The sequence below is a fragment of the Falco rusticolus genome, chromosome 8 (assembly GCF_015220075.1).
Source record: "Falco rusticolus isolate bFalRus1 chromosome 8, bFalRus1.pri, whole genome shotgun sequence".
Taxonomy (NCBI): Eukaryota; Metazoa; Chordata; class Aves; order Falconiformes; family Falconidae; genus Falco; species Falco rusticolus.
The window spans coordinates 20,108,785-20,117,895 of record NC_051194.1 but is presented as its reverse complement, the minus strand read 5'-3'; the positions used below and the strand labels follow the sequence as shown (position 1 = coordinate 20,117,895).

The window sequence follows — 9,111 nt, the reverse complement described above, 5'->3', positions numbered from 1 at the left end:
TCACAGTCCAGGGAAGTAAAGCATCCCCATGGGCTTCTGATAGTCTGATAATCTCTGGGAAGCTCCTGTCAAGTCTGAATCCCAAGACCAGCTCGGGCTTTGGGCACCAAAGCTCAATTTTCCAGCAGGGTTTCAGTTTTGGTGCTCTGCTGTTTCTACTTGAAGAAATCTCTGGTGCGGCAGCAGATGGGTGGAGATTGGAGAAACCTTCCGGTTCTCTGCAGAAGTCTGCCTGAACCCTGAAGCAAGAGATTGATTAATCATTGCTTGAATAATTGCAGGGCACTGCAGACAATCTGTTCCCAACGGCCTGTGAAGGGAAGGGATGAGTTGGACGATTGGGCCCTGAGAGGCCAGGGGAGGTCACTCACCCCAGCCCATTCGCACATCAGCCTCAGAGTTACTCCCAGAAGCAGGATTAAAAGGTTTCTTTTTAAAAAAGAGATCTATCTCTTTACAAAATCTTGAGCAATGCTGTGAGCCCATCAGCTCCCTGAGACAAGCTCTTCCAACCTTCAAATGCTTTCACCACTAGGACACTGGCTTTCAATTCAAGACTGAATCTGCCTCTCTTCAGCTCCCAGCCCACTCTTGTATGCCTTTCTGTGGGATTTAACAGTTCCCCACTATCTTTTCCACGTGGCAGAACATAGGCCAGGTCCTCAGATCACCTGACAACATACTTTTTAACACGCATAACATCATTAGACCTGGCTTTCCAGCCCATGGTCAGGTCTGCAGTGCTCCTCCAAGCTCCCCCGGTACTTCCCTGCCTTCCTCCCAGTGTGGGTGCCCGATGCAGCACGCCGGCAGCGAGCCATTTACTCACTCTCCCCTTTCAGACACCCACAGCAGGGTGCACCAAGTTCATTTTGGGGTACCTGTTCTTCCCTAATTCCTTTTCCACAAACAGATCTGCTTCACTGGAAGAGGCAGATACTCCTGAGACGACTTCAAATGAGCTCCCTTGGTTGCTGGTTAAAAGGCAGTGTTCATATCTCCACCCCGTATAGGCATGCCGAGAGTCACTGCTTTCCAAGATCTAGCCTGCAGGCTTAACATGCAAGCTTCATTTCCAGATATATTCCTGTGTTTATCTGTATTCAAATACACCCTGACCATTTAACCAGGTGATTCAGCATGAAACCATCCTCGCTCCTTTCTATCTCATCATTCTTGGTGTCATTTTCAAGCTTTACCAGCAAAGATTTCGTATCTTCATCTACATCATTGATAAAAATGTTTAATAGCAGTGGACAAAGAACGGGTCCCCAGAGGGAGGGAGGTAGAAATAGTGCTACTTACTGATATCTACCCATTAGCAACTACCTCTGAGATCTGCCAGGGAAGCATTTTTAATCCATCTAATATGTGCCCTGTTAATTCCTTATAATGCAAGTTTTAATCAAAATGTCAGGTGGAAGTAAGTCAAATGCCTCGGAGAGATCCGAGTGTACTATATCAACACAATTGCCTTTCTCAACCAAACCAGTAATCCTGTCAGAAAAAGACAACAGGTTTGTGTGATAAGCCCCACCATCCATGCCACCACGCTGGCTGTAGCTCCTGATTCTGGGGGCCTCACATTACCATTTGTTCCTCCAGCCAGGGATCCACGTGTGGACCGAACACCCACTGGACACCAGCAAACCCCACTGAGTAATAACCTCACCCCCTTCTCCTAGCTTATTATCCATGTTTCTTCCTCATTTGCAGTGATGTTTTGGGGACGGTGGTCCCTGAGGAAAAGGGTGAGCTTTCAAGGTTGGACAAAGAGTTCTGTGATGTTCAGCCCCAAGGGTCCAGCCCAGTAGGAGCTTCCAGCGTGGCAGTGGTGGGGCCCTTGTGGCCCTGAGATGCGAGGCGGGCTGAGCACCGTGGGAGGACCAGAGCTCAGGGGCTTCCCCGGCTTGCAGGATCTTTCATCCTCCGTCACCACAAAGCTGGGCCAGATCTGCATTTGCAGCAGCCCACAGAAGCTGCCTCTGTTGTCTTATTTTTGTTATTTTTGAGAGGATATTTTAGCGCTGAGCACATTCCCTCCTGTTGCCATGGCAGCCATGACAGGGGTTATATACCGTGAGAAAAATACCAAAATTAATGAGTGAGTGAAAGTGCAGCCAAGAGAAAAACAAGGTTAAAAAAAGAGTTAAAACAGTAATAAAAACAATCTCCCAATAATTTGGCAGCAAGCGTCCCACAGGCAAGACAGGCAGTGACCATCCGAGCCGTTCAGGCCCTCCATCGATCCCGGCACAGGGGTTGGCCACCTGCATCCCATGGCCAGCACATCTCCTGGCTATGCCCGCCAGCACGGCATGGTCCAAGAGACGCACCTCTCCCACAGCATCCCGCTTACGCTCTGGATCGGGCTGAAGCCGCCCAGCCCCTTCCCCCGCAAATCTGCAGCCCTTCATTACGTGGTAGGCATGCGGAGGAGAAGTTCTTTAAAGTGCTCATTTCCTTGCATTTGGGTTTTGAGGATCTTTTTGTTTTTAATTGTAGAAACAAGCGAATTGTCAGAACATCTGTGTTATTAGCATTTGCTGCCCAAATCCGCGCTGCTGCTTCTCCTGTGGAGCCCAGAGCTGATGAGAGAGAGAACAGAAGAGCCTTTGAACTCCTTGCAGCAGACGGCAGCCAGGTTGCTGCGTGTGTGTGTTGGGGAGGGGGTATTTATTCTCTTGTAAGGTTCATTTGCTCTCCGTGTTTCCCTTTCTTCTCGCTTTCCCAGAGATTTAGCTGGATGCTCGTCCCTCGCAGGCTTTGTTCTTCTGACAAGGCCCCACCGGCACCACGAAGCAGCTGTCTCTGCGTGATGCTGGAGCATCCCAGCACGGGGTACCCACTGCACAGGGCAAGCCAGCGCCTCCAGCAGCATCTCCAGGGTTGGTGGCACTGTTAGCACTGGGGCAGGTGTGTGGGAAGGGTCTGGAGGGTCTCACAAAAAAACTCTGTGACCAAGGCTGTGGTTTGATGGTTTCCCATTGCTTAGACTAGCCCTGCTTTCTGGGAAATGGCCAAGACAAGGTAAGGACTGGTGACTTATACTGTAAGACCCAAGCAAAGGGAGGATAGGCAATGCCAGCATCAGGCTTTCCTTGCTGCCAGACGGCAACAGGCACTCTGGGAGGAGCCCAGTTTCTTTCAAAGGCAGCAGGCACAGGACGAAGGTGGAGACAGACAAATCAGCCCTGGGATGCCACGTCTTTGGCCTTCCACCATGTCCCGTGGCCAGCAAGTGTTGGCACTGCAAAGGGCTTTGCCAGGCAGCTCCTATGGGTTGCAGAGAGGCAGCTCCTGAGACTGGGGCACTTTTTCCCTCCATAACCTTAGAGCCTGGACCTGCCTCTCAGAAACATGCCTGAGCAAAGGCTGCAGATGGCAGTCACTGGTCCCACACACATAGGCAGCATCTAGTAACCTTCGTGCATGCTCAGCTTCCCTGGGTGCTCCCAGCGCAGCCTCTCAACTAGCTGTGTCTCTTGCCAAATGGAAAGCTCTGGTCACCAGCGATCTCTTACGGTTGCCTTTACTGCTCCACAGACAGCCTTGGATCCACAGTGTCACTTCCTCGGTTCTTCCCTTTGCTACAGCCCTTCAAAGAGGGCTGCCAGTGACTGACAGATTAAATCTCACGTTGTTTCCAGAGAGTTTAATTCCTTCTCTCTGTCCAGCTCCCCAGCTCACACTGTATCAGCAGGGTAAACCCTGACAAACCCCGCAGCTCCTTTCTCTGCCCTTCTGTGGTGGGCTTTGACCTTCCCCGGGTTCTCACTTCTCATCTCCTGCTAAATTGGCTTCACAAGAATTGACACCCTGAAAAAACAACACGCAGAAGAAGACGCCGACATGGAGAAGCGGACGTCTCTGCAGGAACAGAGATGGCCCTGCCACAGGAAAGTCTCAGAGACCTGGATTTTTCACCCAGAGGGGATGACTCTCCAGCCCCTCTTCCACCCGGCAGCAAGAAGCCCTGCCAGGGGCTGAGCTCCCTTCTTGCCGGGAAAAGCAGGGTTGCTCCGGGCTGAGCCGGAGCCAGGGCTGCTCCGAGAAGCCGGCGCAGCCTCTAGATGGTGCAGCGATCGCAGCCGAGCTGAGCATGTGTGCAGCCGAGGGAGCTGCGCAACAGGTTGGCGAAGCTCCGCGGGAGGCAGCGCTCCTGTCCTCCCGCTGCGGGGGAGCGGGGGGGACCGTCCAGCACCCTGGCGACAAACCTGCGCTGCAACCGTCCGAGAAGGCGGGGGCAGATTGGTGAGGGGGGGGGCTGCAGCCCTGTGGGGTGCCCAGCCCCCGCAGGGTGCCAGGAGCCACCCAAGCATTTCCATCCGAGAGCGCTGAGGCCTTAGGCAGGGCCAGGCTGCAGAGCCAGGCCGTGGGCAGGGAGCACCGGCTCTCCTCGCAGGAGCACAGAGGCCAGTGGAGGCCTGGAGGGAAGGGGTCCCCCTGGAGCACGATGTCCCCTGGTCCCCCGGGTCTTGCACTTGCCCACCTGAGGTCCCACGGGGGCCATCTGGGCAGTGAGGACCCGGCTGAGGTAGCACAGCTTGCGAAGGCATTGTGAGGGCAGCCGGGAGCTTGCAGGTGCTCTGGGGAGCTGGCAGGTGCTCGCTGTTCCCAGCATCCTGCAACACAAGCAGGATTCACCACGGTGTGACGGGAGGGGACAATTGCTTTTCCAGGCCCCACTACCTCACCCCGACAGGGCTGCAGGAGCCATTGCTTGCTGGCTGCCTGCCAGGAGCCCTGCTCGGCTGGGGGGATCTGAGGAGGGGTGGGCGCAGCCCCCCGGTGGGCTCGCTCCCACGAAGGGGCCCTCTCCTTAGCAGAGCGGGTGCGCTGCTCTCCGGGCCCCCTTCCCCGCGCGGCGGGGCTGTGGAAGTGCAAAGCACCAGGTGGAAAAATCAATGAATGAATAAATTAAAAACATCAAGAGGGGAGTGAAAGAAGAGACTCATCCCACACGTGTGCGGGCCAGGAGTGGAGGGGCCCCCGGGGGTGAAGGGGTCCTGGGTGGCTCCGAGGATCCCCCCCTCGCTACCGCCACGGGGCTTGGCGCGGTGCCTGCAGCCCGGAGCCGGGCGGTGCGAGGGGCAGGCGGCTCTGCCCGGCAGCCGGTGCCCGCTCGGCCCGGCCCGGCTGGGCTGGGGATCTGATAAGGAGCCGGAGCTCCACCTCCCCGTGGTGGCGGCGAGAGGCGGAGGCAGCGGGGGGGGCGGGGGGGAAGGGGCCGTGCCTGCGCTGCGCTTCCCTTGCACATCCTCACACACACCGAGGGACGGAGGCGGGCACGGACGGAGCTGCCCACCGGGGCTGCCGCCAGCCCTGCCGCCGCCGCTCCGCCGGAGGAACCGCAGCCCCGGCCCGGGGGAGGGGGGCGGTTCCCACGGGACAATTTTTTTTTGCCCCCCCCCCTTTTTCTTTTTCTTTTTTTTTTTTTTTAATTGGGTTTTCATCCGTGAATAACGATCGAGAGGAGCCGGGGGGTTGGGGGGAGCCCGGTCCCGGTGGGGAGGAGGCGATGCAGACGCCGCTGGATCAGCGCGCAAAGGGCCGGCACGGAGCGCAGCGCTGTCCGCATCCAAGTAAGAGCTGCGGCAGGGCCGGGAGCCCGCAGCCGCGGAGAGCTGCGGAGCTGTGCGGAGCGGTGCGGGGCGGTGCGGGGTGCCCCGGGCGGGAACCCGCCGCTGTGCGGGAGCTCGGGGCCGGGCGGCGGCGGGAGCGGCGCTGGCGAGCATCCTGCTGCCCTCCGCGCCGGGATGCGCGGGCGGCGGCACCGGGGGCGCGGGGCTCGCGGGCAGCAGCGGCCGGGCGGCTCCCGGTTACCGGTCTCGCCCGGCGCTGCCACTTGTTGTGCGGCGCGGGAGCGGAGCCAGCTCCGGCCCGGGCAGGGTGGGCGGCGTGGGGTGACTGTGGGTGCGCGGCTGTGTCGGGGGGAGCTCGTGTTTTTCCGCCCCCTCCGCTTCCCGTCGGGGGTGGCTCTGGGTGTGTGTGTCCTTTCCACCCCTGGGTGTGTGCGCTCGGGGCGGGTGCTCGGGGTGCGCGATGCGTGGGAGCGAGAGAAGTTGCGGGTGAGCTGGGAACCGGGGCGGGCGCTGGGTGCTGGGAGCGGGGCTGTGCCTGTGCGAGGGGCGCGGGGTGCGGAGGCCGGCAGGTGTGCGCGCCCCTGGCCGTCGCGGGGGTCCCTGCCTGTGCCTGTGCCGCCGGGCTGGGGGGCTGCGGGGGCGGTGTGCGTGTCGAGGAGCGGGCTGCGCTGGCGTGCGGGGAGGGAGGTGTGTGCTGGTGTGTGTTATGGGAGCGGGGTGTGTGTGTGTGCGAGTGTGTCAGCGGGATGTGCATGCCTGCGCCTTCGAAAATCTGTTTCCCTGCCTGTATGCGAGGCTGAGTGGGAAGCTGGGGCTGGGAGAGCGGCTCCCGCGTGTTTTCCACGGGTGTCTGCGTGTGTGTGTATATATGTGTGTGCGTGTGTGTGTGCGCGGGGCTGGCGGGAGGGTCCGCGTTCATCCCCCGGCGCTCGCCGGGGAGCGGAGCGCTTTGCCGGGGCTTCGCCGGCTGCGGGAGCCTCAGCCCGGGCAGCCCCGCCAGGGGCCGGCAGCGAAGCCTCCATTCCCCTTCCCGGGGAAGGTACCGGCGGGAAGCAGGGCGCTCCCCCGCATCCTGAGCGGCAGGGGGTCCCCTAGCCCCCCACCCCTCCCCGAGCCCCCTCAGGGCCGCAGTCCCAGCCGGCTCCCTGCGGCCCTGCCCGGGTGCTTCAGGCCCGCGATTATTTTTGCCTTTCCCCCAACACCCCTCCTCCAGGTCTGGACGGTGGGTGGGACGGTGGCAGGAGGGGACAGGAGCCCACAGAATCCCGCAGGGGCTATGGGGGACCCCTGGGGTGGGAGGATGGGGGCTGCCACCCTTGGGAGGCTCTGACAGGTCTCTGCCTCGCTGGCTGCCAATTGGTAATGATGTGGAAAAGGAGGGAGGGCCCTGGGCTTCACCCTCTTTTCATCACCGTGCAGCTCTAAGAGATGATTTGGGGGTAAAGCTGTTCACAGGCAAGTGGGGTTCCTCATCATGGGGTGCTTCGGCTCGGGGTGCTTGGGCCCTGCCTGCATAAATGCAGAGCAGCCGCAGTGGCAGCCAGAGCCGAAGGAGACTGTGGGACTTGCCACAAAATGCCCGGGATTCAGCCCATCCGTGCCTTCTATGCAAGACTGAACATCAGGGGCCGCTTTTTGGACAATATGGTCCTTGATCTCAGCCCCTCACACAGAGTGGAGCCATGATTAGCATTTGCTGCTTGCTTGGATGTTGCTCCAGCTTCGAGCATCAGAGTACAGCTTGGGCAGAGGGGGGGGGGGACGACAGGGGGGGGAGCGGATTAGTACTTGTGTGCTTAGTGCAGGGTTTGGATAGACTTGTAAGTGTGGCTCCGAGCCACGCAATCAGCCGTTGGGAGCAATAAAGAGGGTGGACTTTGGTGCCCGTTCCCGGAGTGGTGCTGCCTTCTGTGGAACCGGGCCAAGGGGCTGTGGGAATCACAGGGAGCACAGGCTTGTTCAAGCAGATGCTGAAATTCTTGGTGCTTTGTAACCTCTCTCATTAGAGCTTGGGTTGTTGGTTGGGGTTTTTTTTGGGTTTTTTTGGTTTTGTTTTTTTGGGGGGGGGGGATGGCTGAATTCGGTAGGATTTTGCATGCCACTGTCCTCCGAGAGCTTCCCAGTCATGCATTAAGCAGCGTGACTAACGCCTCTCTCATGTGGTTCAGTCTCCCTCACACTCTCCCCGTAGGGAGAATTGTGTGTGCGGAGGAATAGTTGTTTTGGGAGGGGTTTTTATTTTTAAGTGCTCTGTGCTCTGCCAGCAGGTCGGAAAAAGGTGCCTGGCACCGGAGAAGAAAGTGTGGGATGGTCCTTAGATCCCATGGGAAAATAGTCCGATGCCTTGGACTGGCCCCTGGGAAGCCTGTCTCCTGCACAGACGTGCTTTTCCCTGGTGGTAGAGGCTTCCTCCTCTTCCTCCTCCTCACACCCAGCTCTGGGCTCTCATGTCTGCGCTGTGTCATTCACTGGTGCCAAGCAGGATCCCTTACCCTGGTGAACCCAAGGCCCCATCAGCAGTCCCTTGTGGGGTGGTGGTCCCACTCAGGTTCCCAGCCCATCTCTTCTTCCAGCCTCCCTGCTTTGGGAGTTTCCTTCACCTGCTGGAAAGGGACTTGGGTTCAGGCTCCAACCCCTTTTCTGGAGCAGAAAGCACTGTTTCTGGGCACCCTTGGGTGACTCCCTTCCTCCTCCAGCTGGCACAGGGCTCCTGACGTTTCCGGCTCTGGGGCCCTCCCTCCTGGCTCAGTCAGGGCCATGTGAGGCATCGCACCGCGTTGAGACTTTCACCATTACCTGTGATCTTCCACCTCACAACAAGGCTTAGTCAGGATGGCACTACGTCATCGGCAGTCATGGCCCAGCCTAGTGCAAACAGCCTTGTGCAAACAGTTTGCCAGTGAGTGCGGGTGCCTCTCCCGGCTGGGTCATCCTCTGGGAGCCCCTTCCCAGTGGCCGGGGCTCCTTCCTCTTCCGCTTGTCCTCACCGCACAGCCATTTCCAAAGGGAGCACAGAGCAACGGGATGATGATGGTCAGTGTGGGTTTGGACACCCTGTGAAGGCTGGTGGACATGCGTGGGGGATCTGGTGTGAGTGCACACGCATGCAGCAGGCAAACACGTGTGTCACCCAGCCGGGGTATGCACATGCACAAGGTGCAAGTACCCCTGCACAGGGTGACATCACACAGATGCACACCCGGCAGTGACAGGGGCATGCGCACATGCTCCCCCTGCACAGGCACACGCGTCACCCGGTGCACACACACGTGCGCTTGGTGCAGGAATGCAAACTTGTGTCTGGTGCACAGGCTCTCCTGGTGCAGGCACAGATGTGCTCCTCGCTGTGCGTGCATGCGTGTGGCACACCTGCACACCGTGCTAGCGTGCATGCATGCACAGGTATGCTTTCTCCTACAGATAAGCAGTCGTGCTCTGTTGTACATATAGCCATATGTTCGTAGTGTGCACACGGGTATGCACGCACTCAGTGCAGACACACGCATGTGCACATACATGCGTTGCT

The 9,111-nt window shown here is 58.8% G+C and overlaps 1 protein-coding gene across 2 annotated transcripts in view; it reads left to right on the top strand.

Annotated features, from left to right (window-relative positions):
- Positions 1-5,264: 5,264 nt before the first annotated feature.
- Positions 5,265-9,111, top strand: part of PCDH1 (protocadherin 1) — a 53,141-nt gene continuing 49,294 nt past the window's right edge. For both annotated transcript variants that reach the window (XM_037397103.1, XM_037397104.1), the window contains exon 1: positions 5,265-5,585. In XM_037397103.1, coding sequence (XP_037253000.1) covers positions 5,522-5,585 — 64 coding nt within the window. In that variant the 5' untranslated portion in view covers positions 5,265-5,521. The remainder of the gene's footprint in view (positions 5,586-9,111) is intronic.